The 19,280-nt window shown below is 36.5% G+C and overlaps 1 protein-coding gene across 4 annotated transcripts; it reads right to left on the reverse strand.

Annotated features, from left to right (window-relative positions):
* Positions 1 to 1,395: 1,395 nt before the first annotated feature.
* LOC118746076 (85/88 kDa calcium-independent phospholipase A2-like) lies at positions 1,396 to 19,020 on the reverse strand. 4 transcript variants are annotated; one of them, XM_036479832.1, is made up of 15 exons: positions 18,779 to 19,020; positions 14,515 to 14,807; positions 14,161 to 14,331; positions 13,962 to 14,090; positions 13,223 to 13,576; positions 12,888 to 13,153; positions 12,582 to 12,770; positions 12,413 to 12,516; positions 11,812 to 12,348; positions 11,659 to 11,746; positions 11,478 to 11,480; positions 11,184 to 11,307; positions 1,895 to 2,018; positions 1,726 to 1,819; positions 1,396 to 1,661 (listed from the first exon to the last, which is right to left on the reverse strand). In XM_036479832.1, the coding sequence occupies exons 1-15, from the start codon at positions 18,786 to 18,788 to the stop codon at positions 1,523 to 1,525; spliced, it is 2,625 nt and encodes an 874-aa protein (XP_036335725.1). In that variant the 5' UTR covers positions 18,789 to 19,020; the 3' UTR covers positions 1,396 to 1,522. The 4 variants fall into 4 exon arrangements, with proteins under 4 accessions (XP_036335725.1, XP_036335723.1, XP_036335726.1 ...); XM_036479830.1 differs by lacking the exon at positions 18,779 to 19,020 and adding an exon at positions 15,346 to 15,399; XM_036479833.1 differs by lacking the exon at positions 11,478 to 11,480 and having other exon boundaries at positions 1,523 to 1,661.
* Between the last annotated feature and the right edge of the window lie 260 nt (positions 19,021 to 19,280).

Genomic DNA, 19,280 nt, shown 5'->3' on the forward strand with positions numbered 1-19,280 from the left:
ATATAAAATGATAAAATTATTTAAAATAGTATGTAGTTTCAATTAAATTGCTGCTCACGATAATAGGCTAAATTTAAATGTAATTTTTTCGAAATCTTTTTTAGTTCTAACGTACATACATATATACATACAGTGACTCAAACAAGTGACCACGTGTTGATTTTTTTTGAATATCATACTGATTTTTCGAGCTATTTTTTTGTTATTTTGCTATAAAAATACCGTTCAAGCTTTAACCAAAGCCATATAAATCACAGTTTAAAACTTAACACAAAATTTAGGAAATTAATTGATTTTTAAAATTTTTTTGGGTGACGAATTTTTTTCATATAAGCATGAATTTCTTATGAAATAAAATGCGGGAGAACGTTCGCAACCAAAATTTAAAAAAATCAACGCCAGTTTTTGTAAATTGCACTTGTTATATAAAAAAAAGCAGTCTCAAAAAAAATCTCAAAACTCAACGTGATTTTTTATCCAGCTGAAACTTGCACTTCAATGGAAAGTTTAAAGATTCAGATTAAAAAGTGGAAATTTTGTCGAATTTTCCAAAATTTTTTATAGTTGAAACTGTGATTTGTATGCGTTTCGTTAAAGCTTGGACGGTATTTTTTTAGAAAAATACTAAAAAAAAGCTCGAAAAACATTACGAATATTAAAAAAAAAAATCAACACGGGGTCACTTGTTTCAGTCACTGTATGTATTAGATTAAACTTATTAATAAAATTTCTCCGTAAGCAGAACAATAAAAAGTAGAATAAAGGCGTTGAGATGATCTTTGAATTAAAAAATATAGTAATATTTTCTCTTTGAATTTTATCGAACCTAAAAGATATAATAAAGCCGCTATTATAGGCTACACAAATGTACATGAAATATTTATCCGACTCAGCCCAGCTAAAATTGTCATATTCAAATTTGTTCGCGTTTTGATGGTTTTATATGTAAGTCGGTTGGTTCACAAGTTGCTCGAAAGTGACATTTGTGAATTCGTATTCGTATTCGTATCGAATTGGGCTCATATCAAAATCTAAAATACATGTACATAAATATAATTTTAACTGTTGGTACTAGCAGTAGTCGATTTACTTTCGATTTTGTAGATGGCGTTACTAAGATATTGTCATACGTATAGCAAACGCTTACCTAACAGGTGACTGACAGTTGGCAATTTTGGTAAATATGTATTTTGGGAAAGTCGCTTGGGCTTCTGCCATCTATGTATCTTATCTAGTTTAAGATATTCTGCGTTATTTTAAAAAAGATTTACATATGTATGTATGCCTGTATATGCAGCTTTGCATTTGTGTGAATTTAGGTGCCACAGAATTTTTTTAAAGCACTTGCTCATAAAATTCAAGATTATATTTTTAAACCGCCTCGTTTTTTTTTTGTGAAGAACCAGCTGCACTATTTTATTTGTAACTGCGTACATACCCTAACAAATAACTATTATATCTAAACATTTTTGAAATTACTTTAAATGGATATATTGGAAACGGTCTAAATTTTTCTTATGTGCTATTTTAATAAATTAATCATTTCTATTATTTTGTTACGATTGTTGTGCATGTAGGCCTTAGCATGCCATAACATATTGATTAATTTCTGATCATCCTTTTCATCCATAGCAATATCTTCATATAATTGGGGATTGAATCTGATGCCAGAGATATAAATTAGTAAGGCTAAAAAAATACTGGAAAAACTTTAGTTGTATCTACCTGTAATAGGGTACTCCGATTGTACTGCACCAAGCACGTGCCCGATCAACGACACGACCATCTGAAGCCGTTGCTTGATCGACGAGCAAGTTGCCTAACCATTTTGAAAATAAATATATCAGCCTTATTTAATGTACGAGCACAAAAGTAGCTAAATGTGTACACTTACCAATTGTTGAGATCCCATAGGCTAATTTAGCGGTATCCCATATACTTTCCGGGCGGAATACATCAATATCTTTGAGTGCGGTTACTGGTATCAGACCGGTACCAAGAGAAACTACAATAGAAACCTGTAAAGCGTACAAGAAGAGTTCATTAATTATGTATGTACATTAGACTGCATCACTCCCCATAAAAAAAAAATCTATACTATTTTTCCATTGGAATTATAAAATCTATTATATTTTAAGACGTCCACTAAAATATTTCGTAAAAATATTAAGATTTAAGTGAGCTGGACCGATTTGAAAATACCTCCAAAAATGGAGTTTTTTATGAATAAAAATAGTTTCTTAAAGATTTTTTTTTGAAAAATCCCCTCAAATGACAAAACAGTTTAAGCGTAAAAAATTTGCATAACAATTAAAAAAAAAAAATAAGAAAAAGTTGAACGGAATCGTAATAATGAGATTTTTGATGCTGTTTTTTAACTTTTTTCAAAGATTGATATAAGAAAAACTTGAATAACTGAACCTAAACTCTTCCGATTTAGACTTAAGAGGTGTCATTGGAAAGGTATTTTCTCACCCTTTTTATTTCTTTGCTAATAAACTCATTCAAAGGATGAAAGAGAAAAGTAGGATGAACGAACGTCATTCAAAGTTGAATTAAGATGTGTTGGTGTTTGAAAAAAAATGGGACACGAATGACTTTTTTTGGACAGAAATCAAAATAGTGTGAAAATACCTTTCTACTGAGATCCCATAAGTCTAAATCAGAATAGTTTTGACCCCGTTATTCAAGTTTTTCGTAAATCAATCTTTGAAAAAAGTTAAAAAAAAAACCGTATCAGTTATTCAAGTTTTTCGTAAATCAATCTTTGAAAAAAGTAAAAAAACAGCATCAAAAATCTCATGCTTACGAATCCGTTGAAAAGATTTTTAAATATTTTCGTGCAGATTTTTTAAGCTTAATCTGTTTTGTCATCTGAGGGGACTTTTTTCAAAAAGTTCGTTAAGAAACTATTTTTATTCATAAAAAACTCCATTTTTGGAGGTATTTTAAAACCGGTCCAGCTCACTTAAATCTTAATATTTTTCCGAATTGTGGTGGACGTCTTAAGATATAATAAATTTTGTAGCCCCGGCGGAAAAACCGCAACTTTTTTTGGTGATGCAGTCTAATGTACACAAACAAATTTTCGGTGACGGTTAAAACAATTCAAGTTTTTGTATTGAATTTTTGGTTTAAAATTTCTTTTAGCCTTTTCAGTAGGGTTTTTTGCACATTATCTTCACCGTGATAGATTCGGATCTGAATAAGCGACTGGAACACGGCTGTTTGTCAAAAGCATACGATTTCGAACTCGCGTAAATGTACATTGGCTAAACGCGATAGCATGAACGCTCTTCGAAAAATATGTTCGAAAGTGCTAAATGTTGCATTTTAAATGCTGCATAACCGAGCCAAGATACCATAAGAGCAAAAATCTCCTGCCGCCAAACGCACCCGCAACCAACGTGTGCCAACAGTAACAAACCAGCAAAGCGCAAAGAACTCACCTGCCGGGTTCGCTTCTGAGAAACAGGGATCGGACAAGCTGTTAGAGACAAGCTGGCCATAACCAGCAATCGTACTACACAGATGCAATGACGACAACCTGGGTAGCGGCGTTACCCCACGAGCACCCCGCCGTGTTCCTCACTCCAGAGCAACTTACAACACTGCAGGACACCTTAATGGATGACGTTCTGAGGGGGATGGGCTCGCTTGTTAACATGGGCGTATATTTTAGAGCGTACCTAATAGTGGTGGACTTCAGAGGAACTGTCGATTGGCTGTGACAAACAGTGCCAATGCTCAACGATTAAGAAGGACCAGCGCTGTACACCAGGAGAGAAGATGACATTCCACAATGTACCATCTTCATCCCATGGTGTATAGACAGAGGCCAGGACTATGCACTGGGTCTCCTGACAGCTCAGCACCACAAACGTAGAAAATAGGGTTAAGCGATGGGTGGAACTGGAGGTGAAGATCGGCGGCTTAAATGGTGCAATAACGAACGCTTATACATCAAGCTGTCGGCTGACTTCACCAAAAGGTAAACAATGAAACCCATGATGGAACTCCAACGTCTAAGGTCACCGAAAAGAGGTCAGGAAACTCCCTAAGCGCAGAAAACGTACTGAGAATCGGTCGATTACTTGTCAGCCCAAACCACCTATAATAAAGAGATTCGCGAAGCCAAAATAAACAGCTTAAGAATGTTCTGTAAAGGCATCACCTCCACTCTGGAGGCGGCCAGATTGCACAGAGCATTAGCTAGGGGCAGGAGTGGAAGAGAGCAAAGCGTATGTTCACCTGGTCGAGCGTACGATGCGCCTTAGATTCATTTGAACCTTATAAAAACCATAGGATGGATGGCCTATGACCGATTTTACTCCAGAAAGAACTGGAACCCCGATCCTAACCAATGCCACGAGGGAAAGTCTGGCACTGGCCTATTTCCTACAGGCGTGGAGGGGAGCCTTTGTGAAATTAACTCCCAAAATTCCAAATCTTTTCGTCCGATGAGCCTAACATCACTCCTTATCAAGGCGACGGAGAAGGTTATAGACAACCATATAAGGACTACCACCTCACCGCCTTTGATAGAAAAAAAAACGCGCCACAACAAAAGCCACACGTTGAGTACGCCATAACAAAAGCCACACGAACTTTAATGGTGTGCAGAAGACTGGCCGGCAAATCATGGGGTGCAGCCCTTACAATCAGCGGTGGATATACACAATGATTGTCAGTCCAATAGTTACATATGGAGCAGTGGCATGGTCCGAGAGGACTGCTCTCATAACAGTAAGGGAATCGCTTTCCAGGCTTTAGCGACTGGCGTGCACCTGTATTACAGGTGCCGTTCGTACCCGTCCAATCGCGGCCCTGGAAGTAATCCTGGACCTGTCGCCACTCCACATAGTGCCAGAACAAACTGCCAAGAAGGACCTACTCAACTTCATGTGGAAGGGAACTGGAAAAGGCAATGGGATTCCGAGCAGACTGGTAGAGGAAATCAAAATCAAGATTCCTATCTCCCAGCTCAATAGGGATGACATCGTTACGATAAATGAACTAGGCAGCAAGGTAACCTGAAACGAGACAATCTTAGATAACACCTTTCGGGCCCACCCCAAAGGTGGGTCACAGACAGCTCAAAAACCGACGAAGGTATAGGGGCAGGAATACATGGTCCTAAGGTCAATCTGCATTTCCTTGGGGAACTACGGCAGTACCTTTCAGGCGGACGTTTTGGCCATCAATATTTGTGCGGAAGTAATTCTGCAGAGACCATCAAGGATACATCCGTCATCTGCAGCGACAGTCAGGCTGCACGAAAAGCCGTATCGTCGTGTGAAATTAATTCACGGTTTGTATGGGAATGTGTAACGAGACTGATCGCCCTGGGGGAACTCGACACAGTACATCTGATGTGGGTCCCTGGTCACAAAAGCATACAGGGAAACGAGGAAACAGACAGCCTAGCTAGAGAAGCAGCAGCCACCCCACCTATGGGAACAGAACCCTTCCTAGCAGCCGGCCCTCAAACTATCTGGGAAGAGTTAAGAGCAAAGGAACGACACCTAAGTAGGACACACTGGAAGAACACGTCTGGACTAACGAAGGCAAAATAACTTCTAGGAAGCTATAACCCTAGAAGATCCAGAGAACTAATCACACTCTACAAGACTCATTTGAGATTTATTACAGGACTGCTAACAGGTCAATGCAGGTTGTGGGCCCATATGCACACCCTAGGGATTAGCGCAGACAACTCCTGCCGCTACTGCGACAGGGTACCAGAAACCTCACGGCATCTCCTCTTAGAATGTGATGAGGTGGCGAGAAGAACACATTCACTCTCTACAGCCCTCGAAACTGATCAGCTTAATCAGAGCACTAGGGTTGGACGAGGAGTTGTAGGGAGCTCTGAGGGCGCAATATACCTAAGGTGGCAGTGCACATCCTCTACCAAATCTATCTATCTTCAGACATTTAATGCAGAGCTAATATGATATGAAACATCCGAAGACGGAGTGAGGCTGATTGACTTCGCCGGGGCCCGTAACATCGTAGTACGCAGCACGAGGTTCAAGCACAAAAACATCCATCAAGCTACGTGGCTGTCTCCAGATCGAAAAATGAGAAACCTAATCGATCATGCTGTGATAGACGAAAGGCAGGCTTCCTGTGTTTTAGACGTAGGTATTTGATGCAGCCACGATACGCACACGCCTCTATGCAGCAAAAAATGTGCGCACAAAAATGCAAAGAAAGCTTAATGTCGAAAAGCTGCAGTACAACAGACGTCCAATGCATTCGCTACTGGACTCTCACACCTGCTCTCAGAGAGCACTCTTCAACAAACCGACATATGCGGGCAGTGGAACCACATAGCCCGCCCATTAAGTACCGCCGCCGAAGAGTTACGGTACGTTCACATAGAAAGCGGAGCCGAGCCGAGCGAAGTCGAGCAGAGCTGAGTGAAGCTTCCAAATTGCAATATGAAAGTGTTCATACGCAAGCTTTTTGATAAGCGTTTTGGAGCTGAAAGCAAAGCAGTTTTTTATTTCGAATTTTAAAACGAATCTTTTGAATAAAATTGAGCAAGTATTAATTACCGCTTTTCATTGACGGTAAGTTTTGTGGTATCTTTGCAGCAGAGTCCATGAGAAGAGCCCCGCTTCGCTTCTTTCAACGTAAACATCAGCAGCTGCGCTTTGTTCCGCCTTGCTTCGCTCGGCTCCGGTCGGCTTTCTGTGCGAACAAACCCTTAGTCAGATTTCAGAGAGCAAGAAGCTGCAGAGAAAAAATATGCCGCCTACAGGGCCACGCTGCGATCGGGCGCAACGCGAATTATGTGGGACCGCTATAGGGAACTGAAGAGGGAAGCGAGACGTATTTGCCGCAATAAGAAGAGAGGGGCCAAAATACGTGGGTGAGAAGAGGTTGAAATGCTGGCCGACAGGAAAAACGGAAAATTCTACCCGAGAGCTAGGCGACTTAGGGAAGGTTTCAAGACCAGGGCGAACTCTTTTAAGAACAACAACGGCGACCCAGTGTGTGATGTTCGCAACGTACTAAATTATGGAGGAAACACTTTTCCACCCTACTGAATGGTAGCTGTGGAGAAGACGAACCTGAGCCGCCAGTCGATGATCACGGAGTCGATGTTCCAGCGCGCTTGAAAAACAACAAAACTGCCGGAGCTGACAGCCTGCCAGCTGAGATATGAGAAGAACTTGGATTCAATTGGCATTTCCAATTAACGTCAGTTGGCACAGAAGAAAACGACTGACGAGCTATGTTGAACTCGGCCAAAATCACTTAGGCGGTTACAGTGCCAAATAAGAAGAAGAGAAGGCGAATGAACTTACAAGAGAAGGCACATCAGTGCGATTTCGCAATCTTAGAAGGGTAGTTGCAGGGCGCTCGTTACGCTCATCCAACGAGTAGAATATGACAAAACTTAGATGACTAGAATAGAACGAGAAACGGTCGAAGGGTCTTCTCATTCTGGGCATAAAGGACTTAGCCATGAGCCTGCCATAACGACTTCTACAGAAGCTGCTGAAATAAAGAAGAACTAGAAATCTTGAGGCAGCTGTTATGCAGATGTTCCGCACTCTGTAAAAGAAGAAAGTTCGAGGTTTAAGAATTTTTCGAGGGTTTAACTAACATAGCTGAAGTGAGAATACGGCAAATATTCGATCTCATAGGCTACCAACCCGATGGAGTAGGAGAGTGTTTACGATCTGCGTGATATAACAACTGCTCAAAAATACGAGTTTGGTCACTTCAACCTAACCTAACCCCTGGACCGACATAATGGCTAAATCAGTTTATTTTTGCATTCATCCATGATTCGATCAAATTGCTTCCCATAAATAAACACTTGTCTGCATGACTTCTATAGATATTTGATAAGTGTAGAATACGTACGAGCGCGACGGCCATTTTTGAACACGAACAGAGATTAACCTTCGTAGAGAATTATCGAATGACTGGATTCTTATATTGAACGATAGTTAGGCGGCACTTTTGGCTCTATCATTCTTCGAGATTAAAACCTCATTGGTCCTGGAGTGTATTGAGAAGCATGATGCCCTGGCTGAGAACATGAATATACACTGATCCTTGCGTTAGTTCCCAGCACGCTAAAGAAAGTGCTCAGAAAAGAAAATACCAAACTGGCGAAATATCACGGGTCTTCGTCAGGCTAAGATCTTATTAGGGATGTATAACCTAGAGATACAGGTTACTCATAAGCCTCAAAGTGAGGCTACAGTTTTTACAGCTTTTTGACGGGTTATTGTAGACTAAAAGCATGCTCACATTATCGTAATTTACGGGCTCATTTGAAATTTACAAGCAAATCATGATGAAATCAAACGACATCCAAAAGAGGAGGAGGTTATCAGTTCGTCGGAATATTTTATTTTTTTATTATACCCGAGCGCACTTGTGCACAAGGGTATTATAACTTTGTTCATATAACGGTTGTTTGTAACAGGCAAAACGAATCGAGATAGATATAGACAAATGTATACATAAATGATCAGGATGAAAAGAGAAATCGATTAAGCGGTGACTGTCTGTCCGTCCGTCCGTCTGTCCGTCTGTCCGTCTGTGCACACGATAACTCGAGTAAAAATTGAGATATCTTAACGAAACTTGGTACGTGCACTTCTTTCGGGCGTAGGACGGATGGTATTGAAAATGGGCAAAATCGGACAATAGCCACGCCTACCTCCCATATAACGGTAATTTTCAGAAATACAAAAACTGCGATATTTTAGTAACTACTGAAGATAATTCACTCAAAATTGATATTTATAATAAATTTTAGACGAAAAATAAGAATATTAACATTTTTTTGAAAATGGGCGTAGCCACGCCCACTTATGGTTACATGTGTATATCTTGGTAACCGCTGCATCAATTTATTCCAAACTTTGCACAGTTGTTGGCCTTAATACAGCATACTAAATGGCCGAAAATTTTAAAAATCGGCCAATAACCACGCCCACATCCCATATAACGGTATTTTTCGGAAATACGAAAACTGCGATATTTTAGTAACTACTGAAGATTATTCACTCAAAATTGATATTTACAACAGCTTTTAGACGAAAAATAAGAATATTATAAATTTTTGGAAAATGGGCGTAGCCACGCCCAGTTATGTTTACATGTGTATATCTTGGTAACCGCTGCACCAATTTCTTCCAAACTTGGCACAGTTGTTAACCTTGGTATAACATACGAAATGGCCGAAAATTTTTAAAATAGGACAATAATCCCATATAACGGTAATTTAGAGAAATACGAAATCTTCGATAAATCAGTAATTATTGAAGCTAATTTATTCAAAATTGATGCTTGCAACAATTCGTTACCAAGAAATACGTTTAGGATACAATTTTGAAAAATGGGCGTGGCACCGCCCACTTATGATCACATATATGTATCTCGGTAACCGTTCTACCAATTTGTACCAAACTCGGTGTGGTTATTGTACTTGCCACATAGAAGCAAAACGTTGAAACTTATTGAAATCGAACTAAAATTACGGCCGCTTTTCATATAACAGTAAATTTAAGATATGCTTGAAACTTCGATATTTCGAAATTTAAGGACGCTAATTTACTCAAAATGGATACACCTCGGTTTACCATGTAGCGGTAGCTTTCGGAAAGGTGAAAAACATATATTTAATACTTGCGCCGGGTATTTAATGTTCGGCTCCGCCCGAACTTAGACTTTTTTACTTGTTTTTTTTTTATGTATGTTACCGCATAACTTTGGACCACGGCAACCGATTTCGATAATTCTTTTTACATCGGAAAGGTAGTGTCTCAGAGATGGTCCCATACTAATCTGGTTAAGATCCGATCAGTGGATCATGAGATATATATATACGTTTTTTTTTAACCGACTTCCAAAAAAGGATCAGTTCGTCGGAATATTTTTATTTTTTTATTTATTTTTTTATTTTTTTTATTTTTTATTTATTTTTTTTTATGTATGTTACCGCATAACTTTGGACCACGTCAACCAATTTCTCAGAGGTGGTCCCATACTAATCTGGTTAAGATCCGATCAGTGGATCATGAGATATATATATCTACATATATTTTTTTTTATATGAGAGTTGAAGTCGGTTTTTTTGCTAAAAATTACTTGTTTATATGAGAGTTGAACTCGGTTTTTTTGCTACAAATTACTTGTCTGAAATCAAGTACAAACCACACACTCGTACGTATACGTCCTAATGACATATCTATAGAAATTATGAAAGAAAATGTTAATGCACTTGGTTTATGTGAAGTCATTTGATCGAAACAAAGTAATTTGTCTTGTAACGTGAATATATATAGTTTTACTTGATTTCAACAATTTTGCTCATAAATTACAAATGAACCGTAAATTACGACAGTGTGAATATTTCGGTGGAGCGGAACAAAAAATTTTACGTTTCGAAATTTTTTGGACGTCAATAGAATATTCCCAAATTTGTTTGGAAATCGGTTATTACTTTACTGTTTTTACATGTAGAAAATGAACACCTTCTACAAAAATGTGTTAAAAATCAAGGACAATTCTAGATTCTGATTTCAACTATTTTTTGGCCTAAGGCTCAGTTAGTCTAGACTTAATTTACGTAACGTAACCTAATATCGACGCCTCCAAACCATATTATGCTAAGTCTGGCTAAGTCTAAGGTGACTCAGCATGGTATTGTTTTGTAGGGGACCATATATTGGCCAACGCATTATATTTTTGTTCAGGAATTTTTTGATGTGGCTTATAAGTCGGCAAAGTGACTATCAGCTGAAAAGGAAAATACAAAAACAAAATATTTTAAGTTGAAGTGTTGAGTAATCATTGACGATATCTTACGTAAGTTAAGTCTAGACTAACTAGACTATTATTCTTTTGACGTTCAAAGGCAATGATGTCCCAGAATTTCGAATCGAACATTTTCTTGTATCCGCTCCACCCTAGTGAACATACCATTAGGCTGTTACAAGCACAAATGCGCGAGGGTGCAAAATAACTCTCAATGGTTACATTGTACGGAGCTGTGGAGTCATTTTGAAATAAGCTATAACGCTCGCAAAAGAGGACGGATTAGTAAATTTCTTTTTAGTCGATCTCAACATAATATTTGTATTGCAAATAAGGCAAAAGTATTATGAGGCCTCGCGAGCTAGATAGCTTTTGTTATAAAAATTTACCGGAATTGCCTCCTTTTCACGTCCAACACTGCGCAGTGCCATATTGTATTCATGAATTTCGGTCATAGCGTCCAAGGTCGGATTGTTGGCGATTAATCCACCATCGAGAAAACGTCCGAACGCACTGTAAGAATTTGAGTAAGAACAAAGTTTTATTTTCATTATTTTACATGCACACAAATAACATAATTGAGGAACTATCAATAACGCAAGCAGAAAAGTAAATCAAATATTCAAAACATAAGATAAAAATAGCAATAATTAATTAAAAATCGTAAAAAAGTTGCAACTCACGAACTTAACGTTTGTTGATAAGGTTATATCATAGAGTTAGCATTTGAAAATAGAACAATAAAATAATGGTTCTAGACTTTAAAAAATATTCAAGGTCTTAAAAAATTGTTAAAATATTTCTTGTTTTGTGTAACACTATTGGAAAATTATTAAAATCGCGACGTACTGAATATCTGCTTACCGGAAATATGATGGTGCTGCGCCAGTAGCTCTAGCTGCACGCCAAACTAGTTGCTCTTCCGGAGGTGGTGGCGGTACACGGCGATTGTCTGAAAAAAAAGTAAGATCATTTGTAATTAAGATAAGGATAGTCTTGACTAAAAATCAAACTTACTTATTGGCGTAACTATTCCTAGGATATCACTGGCGCTGTGATAATTTCTGAATAGATGCAAATCTACCGGCTTGCGATCAGCCATTACACCGGTTATCATAATTTTTGGATGTTTGATATCAGTCATTACTGTATATTCACCTAAGTTATCCTTCAATATATTTTCGAACAATTCACTTGGATAGGGACGTGACCCGACAAAGCATTGTTCTTTCATGCGCAAATACAGCCCCATACACTGGCGCATTGTTTTACCACAGCCGAGACCAAGTGCTAAAATGCCGCCAGTGCTAGTGCCAGCTATCCAATCGAACATATGAGTAATGGGAGTTTGTGAGAGCTTTTCGATTTCGAGTAACATTTGGACAAGCACAAGGCCACGGATACCGCCGCCATCCAGGCACAATAAACGTCCGCGGCCATACGGTTTTTCGCTTTTATTGCTAGATTCGCTGCCGATTGAAGCTGGTGTAGTTGGAGTTGCAGCTGCGCTCGCATCTCCACTACCCTCTCCTTCAAGGCTGTTGCTAGGCGATACTAAAGTATACAATGCACAATTTAACTATTTACTAGTATTAAATACTATACATTTGAATTCTACCTTTTTTGCCGTCGTTATTTACTTTGGTGGTAAACATTCCGAGCAACGCATCCATTATACTTTGGCCCTTTTGTTCTATTTCAGTATCAATAATAACTGTAGGCCTGCCAGTAATGAAAGATAGTTTTATTGATCGAAAATCGTAATTTGGTTGGCATTTAAAACTTACTCCGGTGTCAATGCGCTACCATTAGAGGATGAACCAAAGAGACCATCCATTGCTTGGCGGCTAGTTGATGCCAGCATACTTTCAATATGCTCACGTTGCTCGACTGGTTCTGGGGACTCAGGTGGTATACCATTGTAGGAGCCTTTAGCGTTACAACCAGCTGGGCATTTTGTACTCGATCCAGGGCATCTAAAAAGAAATGGGTATTGATGATAGTTATACAAAATAGGTAGCAATGTAACATGTAAGAAAATTTGGCTTCTTCATCTGAGCATAACAAATCATAACAAAATAAAATTTTCTCACCGTTTAGCCCCAACTGAATGCAAAATATAGAGTATTTCACTTTCTTTACCGCCGTTTGAATCACTACCAACCATGTGTCGCGGTGTTTTCCCATCCTTATTTTTTAAATTAATATCGCAACCGAAAACCACTAGGCATTGCACGATAGGTACCAATTTTTTTTCGATGGCAATGTGTAAAGCGGTGTTTCCATCTTTATCGAATACATCAATATCAGCATCATGAGCTAGGAGTGTAACAACACATTCAAAACGGTTTCGAGCAATCTGTGGATTAGAAGTTGTAACTAGCGTTTTGATTTATTTAATCATGCAAATTTAAAAAAGAAGTTTTACCATCACATGTAGAGCGGTGCGTCCGTCAAAATTTGTGGCATTGACATCGCATCCCTGCTTAATGAGCGCATGTAATGTCTCACGCGAAGAAGACCAATGCAACGGAGTGCCGCCGAATTTCATATCCTGAGTGTATAGCTTATTTGCATTGGTTTTGAGAAATTCAGCAACCGAAGTAGGTGTACTAGTCTTGTATATTTTACTCATATTCTTGGCATTTAAGTTAACATCTGCGCCAGCTAATAGTAAAGCTTTTACGCACTCGGGTTTATCCGACAAACAGGCTAAATGTAATGGCGGAAAACCATCCGAATTTATGTGATTGAGATTTTCTGTACTTTTTGCGGTCAACAACTGGAGCGAAAAAAAATAAGGAATATGAACCCTTCCATCTAATATTACAAAATGTATTAACGGGTAGGCATTTAATTTATTTTTATGAACCTATTTTAAAAAGGTATATTTTTTTTTTAAATATAAATCACAAGAACGATTATCATTAGTGTTTAAATCAGATAACACAAGCTGGCCTTATTAAAGTATGTATTCACATTTCTTAATAATTCTACTCCATTTTTTCATTCATATAAATTATCCCGTGTAGCCTCATTTCATAGCCAAACAAAACTTATTCTAACACGACTATAAAGGCAAAGATGAACTGGTAAAAAAATCTTGAAATACAGCTGAATTTTACCTGGTTTTCGGAGGTTAAAACAGCAGTTTTTTTTGTACTTACGTTTATGATTTCTTTGTTTGTACTAGCGGCATAATGAAATACGGAGTTACTATTGTTATCCAGATGTTCCATTTTACAAAGCGGCAGCAACGTCTTAACCATTTCATTGTTTCCGCTTTTTATGGCAAGCTAAATATATACAAATACGTAACGTTATAAATATTACATTATCTTTATTCGATTATGCAAAAACTTATACCTGAAATGGCGACATCAGATGCACATGATCAGCATAATCGATGAATTCCAATACTTTCGGATTACTTACGTAGTCAACGAGATTGAAATAGGCAACCAAGTGTGCCAATGACCAGGAGGGATTTTCTGCCAACGCATCACATACTTTTTGTAGCCCGTTAACGTTGTAAAACTGTAGGGAGATACGATTTTAGTGAAAGATACTAATAAATTTTTTAATTAAATAGAAAAATAAAATAGCGGATTAAAAAAGCGAAATCTTTTATTAATTCAGTTATATGCTTTCATATTCTTTTTTAAGTTTAAATTAAGAAATTACTTAAATTTTATTACTTCACAGTGTGGATAATATTACCTCCTTTACGATAGTAACGAACACAGGCAAGCGATGTACGAAGGCGTTGAACCTATCTTCGGCGTCCTGTTGAAGGGGTGAACGATATAAGCTAAAGCATGTGTTTGCGGGATCATTGACATGGCGTTGCAGCACAATTTCATAGCCCGCTTTCTTATCTACAGAATTGAATGGTGGCGAGTACAGGACCATACCTTCATCCCGTCCTATTACCAGCAAGCTTCCCAATGATTCGCCTTTGATTTCAAGAACTTTGTTAGGTGGTGTATCCCCTCCCAAAAGGCGCTGGAGAACTATGTAATGGAAAGATTAAAAATAAGGAACATTTAAAAAAAAAATAAAGTAAGATTCTTAGCCAGGTTAAATTGTGGTATGTTAAATTTAGTTTATAAAAAAAAAGCATTTTGTTGCATTAGCTATAAGTAGCACCCTACAAAAAAAAAGATTTAATTTAATTTCTATTTTCATTTTTTGGTAAATGCAAAGTTAAAAGATTGTCGAAATCAATTAACGTAAACATTAAGAAGGCATTCCGTTTCCAAGTGCTTTTTTGTTGAATTTTGCTCGGAAACAAATTCAATTGAAATTTTTTCATCCATCCGCAGTGAATACACATAAGCGAAAGGTGAACGACTGCGGGCGAAAATTAAACTCATAATAAAGCGGAATATTTTTAATCACATTAACAACCATTCATAAAAGTCAGTTTGAAAACAGTTAAAAAAAAGTTTGTAATCAGCTTTTGCGTGGTGAACTAGACAGAGTTTGTGGAATGTAAAAGACTTAAAATATATGTATGTAACTTCCATGCTTTTCAAAACTAAAACTAACCGGATCCAAATATTTCTAACATATTTCACTGACTTGAAGTAACCTAGCAGAGGTCAATGAAGGAATATTCAGAACGAACTCTACAGATAGTTTCTTTCCTACATACATACAAGAGTATTCCCTATAAAACCGAATTGAAAACTTATCAGGAGCGGTACTATTTATATATATGTATTTACTTATACATATCTATGTATGTATGTACATGTAAATTTTTGTTTTCACACTTGTACTTCACTACGTCGTTTTGGTAAATATGCGACCATGTGTGTGGAGTGATTATTATTTGTTTGGAAAATGATGAACAGATTATAAATATACATGCCCAGAAGATAATTTAGGTAGGCCTTCTTAAGTGAACCAATTCTAAATGGTTTTTTCAAGAAGGGCTGAAAAAAGTGCTTCTCTGCTTGCCTTCTAGGAAGACTTTTCCTATTTACAATTGACGCGAATTTGTAAGTTCATATTACTTAGCAATACAAACGAATTTTAAAGTGTATTTTAAGTTGCAATAATCCGAATTGGATATGAACTTTAAACGAATATACCTAAGAAATACAATTTTTATGAATTAAAAAAGCAGCTTTAGGAAAACTCCTCTAAAACTATAGGTAACGAAAGCATGAGACTTTCAATTTGTGCCACGCCATACAAAAAAGAAAGGAGGAAGGAATGCAAAGTCGAAAGCCTATTGTCTCTCAGGAAGGCCTTTCGGAAGGGCTTTTAAGTCTTGAATTTATCTACTGGGTATCTTAATGTGCATTAATACTCTCAAAAAATACAAATATGTATATATGTATATATTAAAATTCGTATAATAAATGAAATGGATGAAATGAGAATTTATTATATGAAGCCATAAGGAAATATATAAGGTTAATACATATCAAAGAAATTGTATTTATTTATTTCTGAATAAGTTCGTTCTTCTGTATTTCAATTAAGAGATTCATTTGATATTTTAAATTGGTGTAATAGTTTAAGTCGTACATTTTGTGTGAATTCTTTACATACTACTTATTACTAAAAATAGGAATCACTTAACAACGAGCAACAGATGATCTTATTCCATAGCTTATTATTTAAGTTTGCTTAACAATAAAAATAATTACTTTTCGCGTTTTTGTTTAACAATAAAGCAAATACTTTCAATATAATATTCCATGTTTATATTAACCTGAATTAATATACCTAGTTATTAGAGCCTGTTTTTGCAATGTTCAGTATGTTTGTAAATTATCTTTGGGTACGTACTCCTACGTGCATATTATGCAGCTATGAATGTTTGTATAAATATGATGCAAGTCAGTTAATACAAATTCAATACCAAAAAAATCAAATGTGATTGCATTTCTTAGGTATAACAAGTAATTAATTAATTACCTGTTTTTTCTTTCTAATCACTAATTTCATATATGTATCTACGAACCTATGTATGTATGTGTGCAAATACATATGTACAGGTATAATCATCGGAAGTGGTTCATTTTACAACCTTTTTGAAAGCAAATATTTTTTCGCCCCGATTTCAATACCGAATATTAATATGAGGAGTTAACGCAACAGGTGTTTGTGGAATTTAAGTTTATGTACTCCAAATACATTTGCATGCACTACGATTTCGGTTACGTAGATCCGATAGTAGTGGGGAAAGAAATTGATTCCCAACCCTTTGTAAGTCCTCCATTTTCTATGAACGAATGTGATATATGTATATTAATTACATCACTTTACTAAAATAATTAAGATAAGAGAGCAAAAATAAATGTTCATGTCCAAAGGTTCAAATCTTGATAAGCACTAAAAAGAAATATATAATTTACTGCCTAATTAGAAATTAAGTCGACTTAAGAAATAATTGAGTTATATGTATATGCCATCGTATTCTGCAACTGCTTTTCCATGTGTACATGAAGTCCCCATCTTGCCATCTAGACAAGGTTTCTCCATAAGGTTAACATTTCAATCCAATTGTTTAATGCGTTTTTTCTCGAATTCAGGTTTTTCGACTTAGGCGCTTATTGCGTATGACCGCAGATATGTGAATAAATGTATATACAATCATACAAATAATTCGTCCAAAAGAATTTCGATTTTAAGCGCTTAAACATTTTACCTAGAAGTAATTATTATGAATCAGAGCTTTTTTGTTTTTTTCATAGAAAGATAATTAGTAAATCCAACTATGCAAGTACATGCATATGTAACTAAAATATGTACGTGAATCGGAAATAAAGTGAAGCTGCATGACGTGTTGGCTCTGACTCAAATGATATCAACAACAGACGCACCAGCTTTGTGTTTAGTACACCGAGCAAGTAGTATGCAAGTAACCCTGTAGGCAAATTTTTTCATAGTCGCTAAAACGTTAAAAATTTAAAATGATCGAATAAATATGTAATTGCAAATTTTGTAACTCATTGTAACTACGCCAAAGTGTTTTCAAACTGTCGAAAATATATAACGCCCCATTTTTGAGTTTATCACGTATCCATATATATATATTTTTTTTCTTGGGAAAACTGATATTACCACTTATAACAAAAGTTAAAGCGTTACACAATTTGAAAATAAAACAAAAACCTAATATCGGTGCTCACTAGTGTTAGTAGAACAAGAAATATGAAGTAAAGAAGCATTTCCTCTATCCCAGTGGAAAAAGGAATTTTTTCTTACATTCTCTAGAATGACTCTTTTGCGAAGTTAATGCAGAAACGGGGCGATAATTAGCTGTTCTTATACCCAGCGGATCCCCTAAAAAACATTTAATTGTTATTTCACATTGACTAATTTTACAACTTTATGACTTTACGATGCTTACGACGTCTTGGGAATCGCTTAATTATTTTCTCTACAAACGCAGATTGATATTACTGTATTATTTCATAGTACGACTGATAGTATTTTTTCAAAAATCTATTTTTGATTCATTGTGAAAACTTTTTAAAATAGCTAATGAGTGAAGTTCCGAGGTGGATGATCATATCAATGTGTTCGTAAGTGACGAAGGGTCATTTACATATGGACGTTAAAACGAGTATGTATGAGAATATTTAAGAATGCGGAATAGGTTTAAGTCTTTTATAGATGCATATGTATGTAGTTCTATATACATAAGCCGGTAGTTATTTTTTTATTGAGTAATGGCACGGTAAAAAAATCAATAATCATAAAAACTAAGTTACCATATATTTTTATGATTACATCCTTTTATAGAAATATAAATACATGTATGTATAGATTCGTAAGCATATATCAGATTAATCAATAATTTGCAATAGTTTTTCTAAAAAAAGTTGTAATAAAACCTCATCAAATGAGAGGTTTTGTCGAAGATCCACTGGGTTTAACTGAAGTCGAAAAAAGTTGAATTAATAAATAACTAATATATAAACCAATATGAAAACAACTTATTATTAGTACTGCTGCTAACCATTGAACATTTTGCACGACTTCGTTTACGCCACTTATATTTCGAAATCCTTTACTCCTTCACTGGTCAAACCGCCAGCTTTCCCGACACATAGGCTTTCCGCTCTTATTGTGTCACAAACTTTAGAACAATATAGATATACTTATATATTTTTTCTTTATTCTCGTTTATGTAAACAATCGCGTTTTCTCCACCGAGCACAAATTACAAATCGCAATTTGTTTAAAAAATTCTGTACAAATAATCATCTGCTAAACTCAGGGTTGCTGCGCTCTCGAATTTCCCAAAAACCCTGCTAAGGAAATTCACAAAAGTAGTGCCATCTTCAATTATGTACATTAGTATGTGCACGTTTCAAAGAAAAAACTTTTAACCATTTAGGGCCGGTTACTCAATGTCCGGTTAACACTAATCTGCGGTTAAACATCGTTATCGACGTCTTCGACTCCATGCATACAACAGGGAGTCGGTAACGTTGATAACAATGTTTAACCGGAGATTG

The sequence above is a fragment of the Rhagoletis pomonella genome, unplaced genomic scaffold (genome assembly GCF_013731165.1).
Source record: "Rhagoletis pomonella isolate Grant_MI unplaced genomic scaffold, Rhpom_1.0 Rhpom_scaffold_00010, whole genome shotgun sequence".
Classification (NCBI taxonomy): Eukaryota; Metazoa; Arthropoda; class Insecta; order Diptera; family Tephritidae; genus Rhagoletis; species Rhagoletis pomonella.

Bases quoted from the DNA above. Each gene is read 5' to 3' on its own strand.
- LOC118746076 (XM_036479830.1), bottom strand. From the start codon at position 15,367: ATGTTAGAAATATTTGGATCCG. The intron at 12,349-12,412 runs GTAGAATTCAAA...TGTATACTTTAG, and splicing joins AAATAACGACGGCAAAAAAG to TATCGCCTAGCAACAGCCTT. The intron at 2,019-11,183 runs GTAAATTTTTAT...TACGCTTTACAG, and splicing joins GTGAAAAGGAGGCAATTCCG to GTTTCTATTGTAGTTTCTCT.